This window comes from Triticum dicoccoides, chromosome 5A (genome assembly GCF_002162155.2).
Source record: "Triticum dicoccoides isolate Atlit2015 ecotype Zavitan chromosome 5A, WEW_v2.0, whole genome shotgun sequence".
In the NCBI taxonomy this organism is placed as follows: Eukaryota; Viridiplantae; Streptophyta; class Magnoliopsida; order Poales; family Poaceae; genus Triticum; species Triticum dicoccoides.
This window is the reverse complement of record NC_041388.1, coordinates 369,418,111-369,433,110: the sequence shown is the minus strand read 5'-3', so window position 1 is coordinate 369,433,110 and position 15,000 is coordinate 369,418,111. Positions and strand designations below refer to the sequence as shown.

At 47.8% G+C, this 15,000-nt stretch overlaps 1 protein-coding gene and 1 pseudogene across 3 annotated transcripts in view; both read left to right on the top strand.

Moving 5' to 3' along the window:
• LOC119301556 (secretory carrier-associated membrane protein 4) overlaps nucleotides 1-1,591 on the top strand; it is a 6,105-nt gene extending 4,514 nt beyond the window's left edge. For 2 of the 3 annotated variants that reach the window (XM_037578541.1, XM_037578540.1), the window contains 5 exons: nucleotides 70-115; nucleotides 228-295; nucleotides 960-1,008; nucleotides 1,120-1,185; nucleotides 1,295-1,591. In XM_037578541.1, coding sequence (XP_037434438.1) covers nucleotides 70-115; nucleotides 228-295; nucleotides 960-1,008; nucleotides 1,120-1,185; nucleotides 1,295-1,381 — 316 coding nt within the window. In that variant the 3' untranslated portion in view covers nucleotides 1,382-1,591. The remainder of the gene's footprint in view (nucleotides 1-69; nucleotides 116-227; nucleotides 296-959; nucleotides 1,009-1,119; nucleotides 1,186-1,294) is intronic. The other variant, XM_037578542.1, reaches the window with a different exon arrangement.
• Nucleotides 1,592-4,922: 3,331 nt separating this feature from the next.
• Nucleotides 4,923-15,000, top strand: part of LOC119299541 — a 71,637-nt pseudogene continuing 61,559 nt past the window's right edge.

Below are 15,000 nucleotides of genomic sequence, written 5' to 3'. Positions count from 1 at the left end.
TTTATACATGGAAAATAATAATAGATCATTGTTCTGGGTGAATTTTTTTGTTTACAACTCATATTACAGGAATGATAGTGCTTTGAAATTTGGATGGTTTTTTCTATTTTACTTGGTAAGTAACCGATGAAGTTGATGCAAAAACAGTAGTTCACTGTATCATATTATGTACTTGTTTATTTGGGATAATAAGCTCACTATTTGCTCTTGTTGACTCCACAAAACAGGTTCATATTGCTTTCTGTGTGTATGCAGCTATTTCTCCTTCAATTCTGTTTGTGGGAAAATCACTAACGTGAGTTTCCAACAAGTACTTTTACTTTGTTGGGACATGTTTCATTATGACATTATGAGAAAAAGGAATTACACCCCTTGGTCATGCTAGTTTCTTGCTTCTTTTTGGAAATACCATAATTTTTGTGCTTTCTAGGGAAGGAATTAATCCTCGCATTAGTCGACTTGTACATGAGATCACAAAGGAAGCCCTCTTTAGTGTTTTGCCGGTGCCTTTGAGTTTGAGTATATTTGGTATTGGTCTTTGTTTGTTCGGTTTGTCAGTGCGACTTTCATCTTTTCTGATGTTTTTGAATTTGATCGGTATGTGTGTGTGTGCGCGCACGCGCATGCACTATTTGTATTCTATGTTAGTGTTGGGACCCTTTTTGGGAATGCTCTGTTTCTGCAATCTTATTTTCTTCTTAATATAATGATAAACAACTCCCGTGTCAGCTCAGCAAAAAAACTATGACAATATGTTTTAGACTTTATTTAATTACAATTGTAAAAACAAGCTTCAGTTTTTTTCACAACTCTTTCCATGAAAACAAGAACTTCATTCTTTTATACAATCCATTTTTTATGTTATGACGACACTTCCTAGTTTTGGATCCAACACGACTTGAAGCAACTATGTAAGAGAAATGGTATATTTTCCTTTACCTTGTTTATTGTTTATGCAGAGGGATTTTCCCATCGATCAGCTTGATAGGGAAGAGCGTCATAGTGGGGGTGAGTCAAGTCGTTGATTACCTCATGAGTCAACCGTATAAGTTATTTTGTTAGATAATTTGCCAATAGGAAACAATATCTTCAAGTCTTCCATAACCATCTAGCTTGCAGGTGTTCTACTTTCTTGGCTTCGCAATGTTTTTCCTCGAGTCGTCACTAAGCATGTGGGTCATTCAGGTGATACTTTCTCTTCACTTATCTCAGTACCTTTGCTTCGGTCCAGTGGATTCTGAAGAGCATATTAGCGAGCTTCTAACTGAGCACCAAAATTATCGGCTCCATGCAGCGCGTGTATCACTATTTTCGAGGAAGTGGGAAAGAAGCACATATGAGGCATGAGGCAGCACGCGCCATAGCTAGGGCAGCATTTTGATATTGAAAAATGATGCATACATCGATATGGTTTTACTGTCACAACTTCTAAATTTAGAGGCTTGTAAGTTAACTGGCATGTAGGACTTTGGTTGTCCTATGTAGAAGTTTATGTACTTGTTTTAGATTTGTCCCCAGTTTTAGACTCTTATCAAGCTATACATATAAAGTGTGGGATTATTTTTCTGAACAATGACTGGTGCAAGAGTGTCCCCACCTGAATATATTACTCAAAAAGTTTAACCAGACTGGGTTTTGGTCAAGATTACATGAGCCTGGTGGAGGCATGAGTCTATAGTGTGAAATTCGATACAATGTTGCTGAGAGTTAAGGAGATATGGTGAGCACCACCATGAATAAATTTTAAGTCTGTATGAATCCCTGTCAGGATAACACATAAAAAACAAAATACTGCAACCATGTTCAACGAAAACACTATTACTCAGTGCATAAAAGAAGTCTCAGATGTGCCGGAAATTAATGCTGAAACATAAGATGACCACTGAAAGGAATAATTTTAACTCATGTTCAGCAAGAAATTAAGGCTAAACCAAAAGTAAATTTTCTTACAAAATAATTTGGAAGAAGATTCAAGGGTGGAAGGAGAGGATGGCGTCCAGGGCATGCAAGTAGATACACTAGAAGGAAGGATGTTGCTGAAAATGGATTAATTTGGAGAACTGTGGATGGAGAAAAAAATTCAATATTTGGGGTGATCCTTTGGTTGCTAAGATAAATATACAAATAGATCTCAAACAACAAGCCAGCAACTGAAACAAATAATTCCTAGATGGATGGTGCCACTACAGCTGAGTCGGATGGCGTCCGCCTCCGATGGGCCGCCTGCTGGTGATGCCTGGCCGTCCACTGGTGATGCCCGGTCGCCTGATGCGCGTCTCCGGAGGTGTGCGCCGGAGTCACCCCCGGATGCGCCGTCCCCACGCCTAAATGCGCCGTCGCGTTCATCGCAACCGGATCTTGGAGGATCCATCGACGCGGCGGTGTCTGGGGAGAAGGAGCAGGCGCAGGGAGGAAGGCCACTCGCGGTGCAGTGGCGCGTTCGCTTCACCGATCCGGATCTTGATTCCGGATGGATCGAAGGACGCCTCTCGTTTTCTGAAGTATCTCGTTGGGTGGCGTTGCGGGATATGGACAACGACATCCTTGCCGGAGAGTACCTATCGGCCAATGATATAATCGAGGTAGGTTCTCGGATTCGTCTTGATTTGTATGATGTGGTTGTCGACTGTTGTATGCAGATTGCTCAAGAGAAGGCGGTGGATCTCGTCGATCTGACGACGAACACGCCACAGGATCATCGCGTGAGGCGACCGCGATGACTCGGGTGGTCGCGGCGAGCCGGCCGCCGATGCCGGCAGATCCCTCTGCGAGGCGAGTAGGGGGCAGGTTCTGGGCCCTGGCGGATTCGGACGAGGACGACGACGACGGCGGGGGCTCCGCCGGCATATCGCTGGCTGACTACTCACCATCGCCCTCCGATGTGATCTACGAGGCTTTCAACCCCGGCTACTCAGAGGAGGAGGTCGCTGCGCTGGTCGATGAGATCGTGTCGGCCGATGATCCGGCGAGGTTCGGGCTGAGTGCGGCGGATAGGGTGGAGGTGGTTCGCCGGATCGTTCACCGGAGGACGGCGGCGACGGCGGTTCGGCCTTGGAAGGGGCCATTGCCTAAGGTATGCCTCCCGCCCTTAACTTTGTCCGATTTCATTCCGCAAGATGCTTGGACTAGAGTGATTTGTAAGAAGAAGAAGAGGAAGGGGAGATCGGACCTTCCTGCGCCGGCGTCGGTGAGCCGTACGCCGGCTGGGATCCGGGCGGCTAGGGTTGGTCGTTTGAATTTGCTTTTGGGCTATGATGAGTGGGCCGGCTGTGGACCTTTGCTTGGGCATGAGGCCCAACATGGGGGAGCGGACGAGGGGCAATCTCGAGTGGTCTCGACTGGGCAAGTGGCCCACGAGAACCTGGATGTGGCTCCTCTCTCGTCCGAGCCGTGCAGCACTGGCGACGAGCATGATCATGTGCGCTGGGTCGGGGATGATCCGAACCTCGCTGGGCCTGCGGCTGCGTTTGGGCCACTGTCTACTGGGTATGAGGCCCGGTTAGACGTGGAAACTAGCGCTACTACGGGAGGGGGTGCATGCACGCATCGTCCTGTCTCAGTTTCGCCGTCGCTGCGTCCTAGGGTTCATCGTTCGCCGCATCGTCGTTCCACAGGATCGGGCCGGGCGCGCCGCATTCCCCCCTTGGGTCGATGGCGGGGCCTGGCGGAGCTCCACCTCCCGGGAAGAAGCCGCCTCCCTCTGGGGCGGGGCGGGCTGCGGGAGTGCCGCCACCGGGGACTGGCTCTGGTCGGGCCGCGGCGCCGACGGGATCGGGCGTTGGCCGTGGACTGCAGATGCCCGCTGCTACTGCTCGTGGTGGTGCGTCTTTTCCTCCCGCCGTGACGGCGCGGGTGACTTTCGGGGGCCCTGTTGGGAGGCCGCCGGCTCCAGCAGTGCTGCCTGGCGGGAGAGGTGGTCCGGGCGGCCCGGCAGCTGGTGTTCGGCCGCCTGTTCTGGGGGGTGCGGCCGTGGCTCTTGGCCGGGGGGCTGTGCCTCCTAGGCCTCCTCCGCCCTCGGGTCCAGTGCAAATACCGCCCCCGGCTGTGTAGAGTACGGTGGCCGTGCCTGCGGCGGGCCGGGGAGCTGCGCCACCTAGGCCCCCAGCTCCTCCTCCGCATCTCGTTGCTCAACCGCCTGGGTCTACTGTTGCACCCCGAGGTCAATGGGGAGATGACGGATATGATGCTTACGGGACGAGCCAGCACCGTGGTTCTTCATCAACAGGTGGTGGCCGTGGCTATGCCTGGCAGAGTGATGGATCTACCGAGAGGCCTTTCTTGGGTCCTTCAGGAGGCTTCGTCGAGGGTCCCTCGGATCCGGGACATCGCCAGCGACAAGGGTTCCGTGGCTATCGGGGTGGTCGAGGAGGCAGAGGGGCCCGTTACCGTCCATGTCCTTCGCCACCTCCAGTTGTGGTCGACCAGACGACAGCTGATGAGTCTGCCGAGGGCCCTCTCTTGCCTGGCCATGCTATGGAGGTCGTGATGGCTCTTGCCTCTGTGCAGGTTCCTGAGAACGAGGTTATGACCGATGTTTCTGCGGAGTTGTCTGATAGATCTGAGGCCGAGAGGGCTTCCAAGTGGGCACGTAGGAAGGAAAAGATGCTTTGTTACCGGTGCGGTGACAAGGGTCACTTCATCACGGAGTGTGTGGCTATGTTATGTGATACCTGTGGTAAGCTGGCACCCGAGTCTGGGGAGTGTCCGATGCTGCGTGATCAGGCACCGTCGCTCATGATGTATGGAGTATACTGTGCTGAGTTAACTTTTTTTGAATCTCCAAATGAGCGAGAAGCTGCTGACGAGTCCACGAGTATGACCACGGGGATAGTCAAGGTTACCAGAGGAGAGGTGGCTGAGACATAGATCGTGCAGAGACTCCGGGAGTTGGCTCCTGGGAGTTCCAGTGGGACCTTGTCAGTATGGCTGATAGGATGTTCAGGGTTGAGTTTCCTTCTGTTGAGGATTTGCAGAGGCTGTTGAGCTTTGGGATGTGTAAGGTGCCGGGAATGGATGGTATCCTTGAGTTTCAGGAGTGGAAGCTTGTGGAGCCACAGGGCACGCCGCTTACTCAGGCGTGGTTGCGTTTCTCCGGGGCTCCTTCTAGGCCGCTGCAGGATGCTCGGGTGGTGGCCAGTATGGGCATTTTGGTAGGGAAGCCTGAGCGTGTGGACATGGAGTTTACCCGAGCTCATGGGATTGCTCGGGTCTTGGTTAGTATTTTGAACATTGAGTATGTTCCGGATGTGGTTAAGTGGGCTTATCGAGGTAGAGTCTATGATTTGGCTATTGAGTTTGAGGATGAGAGCCTTCTGGACGCGCCGGCTCATGATTCTGATATGGATATGCATGAGAGTGATGGCGGAGTAGGAGTTCGGGAGTCATCGGTCGAGGACCCTGGACGACAGTTGTCCAAGGGGCCGGGGCCCGAGCCGGCGTCGACCGGGGATGGAGCAGTCTCACCTTCTGTGGTCCCTTCGACGACTATGAGATTTGGGTCTTTTGAGCCTCACTCTGCACCACCGAGGCTCTGGAGTGATCGAGTTGAGTCCGAGGAGGCGTTTGAGCGCGAGTTACCGGCTTTGGGTTTTGAGGATGATGTGGACACGATTCCTGGGGATCGGCCGGTGGCCACTCCCCTTCGTGCCCAGCAGACGACACCTTATCTGGAGGTGCCGCAGCTTGTTGTACCTGTTCTGTCGGGGAGTGACCTGGGGCAGGCGGCCTCGGTTTGCTCTCCTTCTGCTGAGGAAGGCGACTTGGGGCAGGTGGCTTCCGAGTTTTCCTCCTCGCCGGGAGGGGGTCTGGGGCAGGTGGCCTCAGATATCTCTCCCCCCGTCGCGTCTGCCGGTCGGTTGATGCCGGCTTCGCCTGCGGGAGGCGGCTCGCGGCAGGTGGCCTCGGAGCCTCCTTCTTCTCCGGTGCCTGTGCGGGTAGCTTTTCCGATGCTGGGTGGGGAGCGAGGGCAGGTGGCCCTTGGTCGGTCTCCACCCACCCAGCCCCGAGTATCGCCAGATGGGCCGCGCCACGCGTCGACTGTGTGTGCTTTGCCTATCTCGGGTGAGTCCGTACAGGTGGATCGGCCTGCTGGTTGGGGAGCGGTAGGAGGCCATACCCCGGCCGCGATCTCTCGGGAGGAGGTTATCGCTTTTGGAGGGATTCAAGATCCGGTGTCTGAGGGGCGCCAGATGAGTGGATGACTCCAAAGCCAGCCTGACGTGGACGATATTCAGCAGCGGTGCGCCATGAGGGCGGCCAAGCTTCGTGACGTCGAGGTCACTACTGGTATGTCGGTCAATATATCTAATTCCATTTTGCATTTTTTAAATGATGATATTGTTAAGAATGCAAATCAATTAGGTGTTTCGTTGGGTAGTAATGACACTGAAATTTCTAATTCTGTTAATGATCGTTTAGACCTAGAGGCTGAGCGGGCCTTAGAGATGATCCGTAATATTGCGGCTGTCAAACCTATGAGTGATTCTGAGGTTGATGCGCTCGGGGTGAGGGTGTTAGATAACTTTTGTGCGGATCTTATGCAACCTACAACTGATGAGGATGTTCAGGCTGAGTCTACCGAGATAGTGTTGGCTAGCCCGTCTGAGACTGGTTGTGAGGACCAGTTGCAGAATCAAACGATCCCCAAGCGCAAGTGGAAACGGAAGGTCTACCCGGCTTCCGCAGTGCGTAGGAATGCTAGGATACGTACGGCAAAAAAATTCCATGATGAAATATGAAAGGAATATTCTGGAATAGCAGAGGTCTAAAGGACTTGGCTAAAAGAAGGTTTCTTGCAGAGGCGTCTGTCGAGCATTGTTTAGATTTCATAGCTCTATCGGAGACGGGTAGAGATAACTTCGCACCTCAATTTCTAAATACTCTTTCGGGAGTTACAGATTTCGATTGGCATTGCTTGCCACCGAGAGGGAGGTCGGGTGGAATCCTTCTCGGAGTTAGGTGTGATGCGCTTGAGGTTCGCGGTGTGGTCATGGGAGACTTTGTTGTCAAGTTTAGGGTGCGGTCGAAGGTTGATGGGTTTAATTGGGCTCTTGTCGCGGTGTATGGTGCTGCATAGCCCGAGCTCAAGCCTGAGTTCTTGGCTGATCTTGTTCGGATTTGTGGCTCCGAGCAGTTGCCCATCCTGGTGGGGGGTGATTTCAATATTATAAGACGGCGTGAGGATAAGAACAATGATAATTTTGATGGACGACGGTCGTTCATGTTTAACACTATCATTGAAAGTCTGGACCTGAGAGAAATTGAGCTATCGGGTAGAAAGTTTACCTGGGCGAACACGATGCCAAATCCGACGTATGAGAAGTTGGACCGAGTGTTGGCTAGCGTTGATTGGGAACAGAAGTTTCCCCTGGTGACTGTCCAGGCCTTGTCCCGTGGCATCTCTGACCATACGCCTTGTCGACTTTGGTGAACCCACGCACCTGGGGAACAAAAATGTGTTCTCCTTTGAGATGGCTTGGTTTGAAAGAGATGGCTTCCTGGATCTTGTGGCCAGAGAGTGGGCTAAGGATTCAGGAGGGAGGACCGCGCTTCAGCGCTGGCAAACTAAGATTAGGCATTTGAGAAGTTTCTTACGTGGGTGGGCTAAGCATCTGAGCGGGATTTATAAGGCCGAAAAGGAAAAGCTCCTTGTCCTTATACATTCTCTGGATGTAAAAGCGGAAACCACGATACTGCCGGTTGCGGAGTTTCATGCCAAGCTAGAGGCGGAATTGCGGCTCAATGAACTTCTTAGAGAAGAAGAGTTGAAGCGGGCGTTGCGGCCCAAGGTCCGGCGTGTTGTCCAGGGGGACGCGAACACACAATTCTTTCACATGATCGCTAATGGTAAGCATCGAAAGAAGAGGATCTTTCAGCTTGAGCAAGATGAGGGTACGATTGTAGGACAGGATAACCTAAAATTGTACATAACCGAATACTATAAGCAGCTGTTTGGCCCTCCAGAAGAGAACTGTGTGTCTCTGGACGAGTCAAGGGTTGAGGATATTCCTCAGCTTACTTCGGTGGAGAATGATATTCTGGCGGCTCCTTTCTCGGAGAATGAGGTGCTCGAGGCTATCTCGCAAATGAAGAATAACAAGGCGCCGGGACCTGATGGTTTCCCAGCGGAGTTTTATAAGAAGTGCTGGCATATCATTAAAGGGGACTTGTTGCCCATGTTTAATGACTTGTTTGCTGGGAAGCTTCATCTATTTCAGCTAAATTTTGGAACGATTACCCTTCCTAAGAAAACAGAGGCTGTGAGGATTGAGCAATTCACGCCAATCTGTCTTCTTAATGTCAGTTTCAAAATTTTCACTAAGGTCAGGACCAATAGACTCACACAGATTGCGCATTCTTTTGTGCAGCCTACCCAATCTGCTTTCATGCCGGACAGGAATATCCTTGAGGGTGTAGTGGTCCTTCATGAAATGCTCCATGAAATCCACACGAAAAAACTAGATGGGGTTGTTTTCAAAGTGGATTTCGAAAAAGCGTACGACAAAGTCAAATGGCCATTCCTTCAGCAGGCCTTGCACATGAAGGGTTTTGATGAGGCTTGGCGATGCCAGGTAGAATCCTTTACGCAAAAAGGGAGAGTTGGAATTAAAGTAAATGATGATATTGGGCACTATTTCCAGACACATAAAGGTTGGCAAGGAGATCCAATGTCCCTTGTTTTGTTTAACATTGTGGTTGACATGTTGGCAATCCTAATTGGTAGAGCAAAGGAGGCCGGTCAGGTGGGAGGCTTGGTGCCCAACCTAGTTGATGGGGGGGGGGTGTCCATCTTACAGTACGCTGATGATACTATCATCTTCATGGAGCATGACCTGGCAAAAGCGAGAAATATGAAGCTGGTGCTTTGCTTATTTGAACAATTGTCTGGGTTAAAGATTAACTTTCATAAAAGCGAATTGTTCTGTTTTGGTAGAGCCAAGGAGGAACAGGAGGCTTATAGGCATTTGTTAGGATGTGAATGAGGAGCTTTACCTTTCACTTACTTAGGTATACCTACTCACCATCGTAAGCTTACAAACCGAGAGTGGAAATGCGTTGAGGATCGGTTTGAAAAGAAACTGAGTTGCTGGAAGGGCAAACTTATGTCGTATGGAGGCCGGTTAATTCTTATTAATTCGGTACTCACGAGTATGCCGATGTTCCTATTATCTTTCTTTGAGGTTCCAGTTGGGGTTAGGAAACGACTGGACTTCTACCGATCAAGATTTTTTTGGCAGAGTGATGAACTTAAGAGAAAGTATAGACTCACCAAGTGGGATGTTATTTGTAGACCTAAGGACCAAGGGGGTTGGGTATCGAAAATCTTGAGGTCAAGAACAGATGCCTGCTTAGTAAGTGGCTGTATAAGCTTTCGGGTCCGGTTGATGCAACTTGGGCGCAGATTCTTCGTAACAAGTATCTGCGGTCCAAAAATTTGTCACAGGTGACAGTGAGACCAACTGATTCACCATTTTGGAAGGGGCTTATGAGAGTCAAGGTAACCTTCTTTAATAGAACAAAGTTTATTGTCGGTGATGGAAATGGCACACGGTTCTGGGAGGACACCTGGCTGGGTGATACACCTTTAGCAATACAGTACACAACCTTGTATCGAATTGTCCAGCGACGTGATGCGCTAGTTGCAATGGTTATGCAGTCCACTCCCCTTAATATTCAGTTTTGGCGGGTGCTTGTTGGTGAGAGATGGGAAGCTTGGCTCCATCTGGTGCGTAGACTGATGGAAGTTCAGCTAGCACAACAGCCCGATCAGCTAAGTTGGAAGCTTACTAGGAACGGAAAATTTACTGTCAAGTCGATGTACATCGATGTCATCAATTCCACGGTCATTCCTAGTACCAGACATGTTTGGAAAGTAAAAGTGCCTTTGAAAATCAAAGTGTTTATGTGGTTTGTCCATAAACAGGTAATCTTAACAAGAGACAACTTGGTCAAGCGCAATTGGACTGGATCTACTAGGTGTAGCTTCTGTGACCAGGACGAGACCATTAAGCATCTCTTCCTTGATTGTCCTTTGGCGAGAATTTTGTGGCGCACTGTGCAAATTGCTTTTAACATTACTCCTCCGAGTACGGTCGGGTCGTTATTTGGAACGTGGCTGGATGGAATAGAGTCCGAAACAGCTAGACATATTCGTGTAGGAGTGTATGCGTTGTTATGGGCAGTTTGGAACTGCAGAAATGATTTGGTCTTTATCAGAATAACTACTATTCATTTTTTGCAGGTTTTATTCTGTACTACGGCGTTGATCCGTATGTGGTCCTTACTCACTCCGACGGAGGCCAGGGAGCGTTTGGTTACTGGATCTGTCCGGTGGGAGATGGTAGCGCGGGATATCTTCAACCGGTTTGGTTGGCGGTCATGTAATAGGATAGGCTATTAGTGCTCCTATCTTTTCTTTTACCAGTCGGTTGTGGCCATTGTGGTTTATCTTGGTTTAGCTGTGATGCTCTTGGTGAGCTCGCCTTTATGTTGTTGAAGACTTAACGACTTTGTTGAACCTATTGTTATTTATTGAGGTGGCTGTATGCATCTTTCTGATGCAGAGGCCGGGGAGTTCCCCCTTTTCGAAAAAAAACTAAAACAAATAATTATACAGGTTGCACGAATGTATCTAGACCGACTCTAACATTATGTAGACCCTAGTGCGAAAGGTACAACGGGCCTAACGTATGTGATTGTACGATACACATGATTATTACAAGATACATGTACTCAACCATAAACAACTATTAAATGAGTACAACATGGTGAAGTGCCTTTGGGGGGCACATGCCCCCCTACACCTTTTGTCATGGCCTAGGTCCGGCCCTGAATCTATCCAAACAAAATCTGATCCTACGGAGATAGCCTTTTAATTAGATTTATGCAAGAACCTTCGTATGCACAAGAGCACAAGGGTCGACAATGTTATCAGACATGCTTAACTTGTTGGGAAAACACATTTTGGAAAAGGTCTCTAGTCTGGCACTGAGACACCAGGCATCCAAGTTGGTATAGCAACCGCAACAAAAAGCAGAGTACCCATAATGTAGTCATAAGTGTGGGTGACAATTGATACAAGCTCTCGTATAGGATATCATTCACTTTTGGCCTCAATCCTAAGCAATCTGTACAATGATGGATGATAATCGGTCAAAATCATGAAAAATGATGATATCATTGCATAACTGATAAAGGTACCATTAAATCATGATACTTACAAGGAGTAGGCTCCAAAGAGTTGGTACAAGTGCAAGATAACAATTGATGAAATCCATTATGGAAAATTTGCACAGCCATGAGATAACCATCAAGGCATGATTGATAAACACCGACAATTTCGTAAGCCTGAACGTAAGCGGGTGATCGCGTAAACGATGGCTAACCCAATTCACAAGCTGCAACAACTATTTGCCCAAATGCCAGTATATTCAAAAGAAGATCAGTATAATAAGAAACCTTATTATCTAGAACACAATGAGTTTTCGAGATAAAATGTACCTTGACAAAACCAACGACGACAGTAACCACGGCCCACAAAAACAAAAGATAGATTTGCAAAAAAACATTCGTCATATTCTTAAGTGTCATATACAAGTGCACATTGATATACAAAGAAGCATAAAGAGAGAAATGCTTCAAGAATTCTAGAACTCGGCACCGAGTGACATAGATGTGCATTCTCAACAATCCGACATTTCAAATTTGAGTGTACATAGCTTTAATTTTATTTTTCCAAGTCACCAATTTTAATCTCGTCAATCACCTGCTCCTCTTCTTATACATATTTATACTTACCATACTACCATGTTAAGGATTAAAGTTTTTCTTTATTTATTTGGCATACTTAAAAACATAACAAAGTTAAATATTAATTATAGTATTTATTATATATTTGTACTTTGTAACAAAAAATATTTTTAAATTAGTTTTTTATACTTGGGTAAAGTATATATTAGATATCTCTGAAACATATGCTTTAACAAATATCATACAAGCGGTTGTACTCTTTGATTAGGAAAGCATATCCGTAGAAACTTATAGAGTACAAATTTAACCATATGTGAGGGATTGCTTCAGATATTTCTCATTTGTGGAACACCCACGTACAAATTTAATCATATATTTTCTAAAACCATATGTTTTCAGATGTACTATTCCTTTTAAAACAGATTTAATGGGTGTACATCAGTACACCTATGTACTCATCTAGCTCCGACCATGTATATTGAGCAGTCATGATTGATATATCTATTTTGCATCATGTTTTCTTACTGTTATTCATAGTATTTTCGGTCTTTATTTCACTTTACGAGGCAATTCTAATGCCTTTTCTTTCTTAATTTGCAAGATAATGTGAAGAGGGAGATTGTCGGCAGCTGAAATTCTGGACCTAAAAGAGCTACAATAGAGATAGCAATTCTTCGGAGCTCCGAATGGCCTAAAACTTCAGATTTTTTATTGAATATATGAAAAAAATATTGGAATGAAGATCTACTGAAGGGGGCCAACTTGTGACACCCCTGATTCAATCGTACACTAATCATATATGCAAATGTGTACGATCAACATCAGGGACTCACGGGAAGATATCACAACACAACTTTACAAATAAAATAAGTCATACAAGCATCATATTACAAGCCAGGGGCCTCGAGGGCTCGAATACAAGAGCTCGATCATAGACGAGTCAGCGAAAGCAACAATATCTGAGTACAGACATAAGTTAAACAAGTTTGCCTTAAGAAGGCTAGCACAAACTGGGATACATATCGAAAGAGGCGCATGCCTCTTTCATGGGATCCTCCTAAACTACTCCTGGTCATCGTCAGCGGCCTGCACGTAGTAGTAGACACCTCGAGTGTAGTAGGAGTCGTCGTCGACGGTGGCATCTGGATCCTGGGCTCCAACGTTTGGTTGCAACAACCGGGTATAGATAGGGGGGAAAAGGGGAGCAAAGCAACCATGAGTACTCATCCAAAGTACTCGCAAGCAAGGAGCTATACTACATATGTATGCATTGGTATCAAATGGAAAAGGGGTAGCATATGTGGACTGAACTACAGAATGCCGGAATAAGAGGGGGATAGCTAGTCCTATCGAAGACTACGGTTCTGGCAACCTCCATCTTGCAGCATGTAGAAGAGAGTAGATAGTAAGTTCACCAAGTATCATCGCATAGCATACTCCTACCCGGTGATCCTCCCCTCGCCGCCCTATGAGAGAGCGATCACCGGTTGTATCTGGCACATGGAAGGCTGTGTTTTATTAAGTATCCGGTTCTAGTTGTCATAAGGTCAAGGTACAACTCCGGGTCGTCGTTTTACCGAGGGACACGACTATTCGAATAGATAAACTTCCCTGCAGGGATGCACCACATTTCTCAACACGCTCGATCCCGTTTGTCCTGACACACTTACTTGGGTCATGCCCGGCCTCGAAAGATCAACACGTCGCAGCCCTACCTAGGCACAACAGAGAGTTCAGCATGCCTGTCTAAATCCTATGGCGCAGGGGTCTGGGCCCATCGCCCATTGCACACCTGCACGTTGCGAATGCGGCCGGCGAGCAGACCTAGCTTCCCTTATACAAGAGCAGGCGTTCCAGTCCAACCTGCCGCGTGCCGCTCAGTCACTGACATCAAGAAGGCTTCGGCTGGTACCACGACGTCGAGTGCCCATAACTGTTCCCGCGTAGTTGGTTAGTGCGTATAGGCCAATGGCCAGACGCAGATCAAATACCCAGATCTCGTTAAGCGTGTTATTTTAAAATAACCATGGACGCCGACCAGGACCAGGCCCACCTCTCTCCAAGGTGGTCTCAACCTGCCCTGTCGCTCCGCCACAAAGATCCACTCAGAGGCCTGTCGGGACAAACGTCCTTTCGGACCCAATCTGTGAATCACGCGCGGTTACTCTACAAGCCGACCCGACTTTAGCCACCACAAGTATCATATAATATGTATATAAGTATATACCCGTGATCACCTCCCGAGTGATCACGATCCGATAGTATATCATGGCAGATGGACAAGAATGTAGGGCCACTGATGGTAAACTAGCATCCTATACTAAGCATTTATGATTGCATGTAAGGTATCAATAACTGGAGCAACAATGACAGGCTATGCATCATGATAGGATTAACTGAAAGAGTAACATGCTACACTACTCTAATACAAGCAGTAGAGATAAGAATAGGCGATATCTGGTGATCAGGGGGGCTTGCCTGGTTACTCTGGCAAGTAGGGGTCGTCAACAATGTAGTCGACCGGGGCACTAGCAGCGGTGTCAGTCTCGTAGTCTACCTGAGAGAAGAGGGGAAGAAACAATGAATACAATGAAAAAAGATGCATAATGATGCATGACATGACAAGTAGCGGTGCTAGGTGTGCCCTAACGCAGTAGGAGGTGACACCGGCGAAGGGGGAAAACAACCGGGAAAGTATCCCCGGTGTTCCGCGTTTTCGGACAGATGAATCGGAGGGGGAAAGTTGCGTGTTCGCTATGCTAGGGATGTGCGGCGGATGAACGGGCTGCATATCCGGATTCGTCTCATCGTTCTGAGCAACTTTCATGTACAAAGTTTTTCCATCCGAGCCACAGTTTATTTTATATTAATTTTAAAGATTTAAATCATATTTAGTATTTACTTAATTATTTTAATTCAAAATTATCCAGAACAGGGCATGCTGACATCAGCACGATGTCAGCATGACATCAGCAGTCAACATGGGTGTTGACTGGTTAACTGATGTGTGGGTCCCGTTCGTCATTGACTAGACTAAGTAATCATGATTAATTAATTTAATTAGTTGTTTAGTTTAATTAATCAAAAATAATAATTATTTTTATTTTTATAAAATGTTCTGGGGTGGGCCCCGGCTGTCATTGGGCCAGGGGCCCTAACGGGTGAACGGGCGTGCAGGCACGGGCAAGGCCCGAACGGGCGGAGCGGGCAAGGCCGGCGGGGCGCGGCAGGGTGGTTCGCCGGAATGGGGCG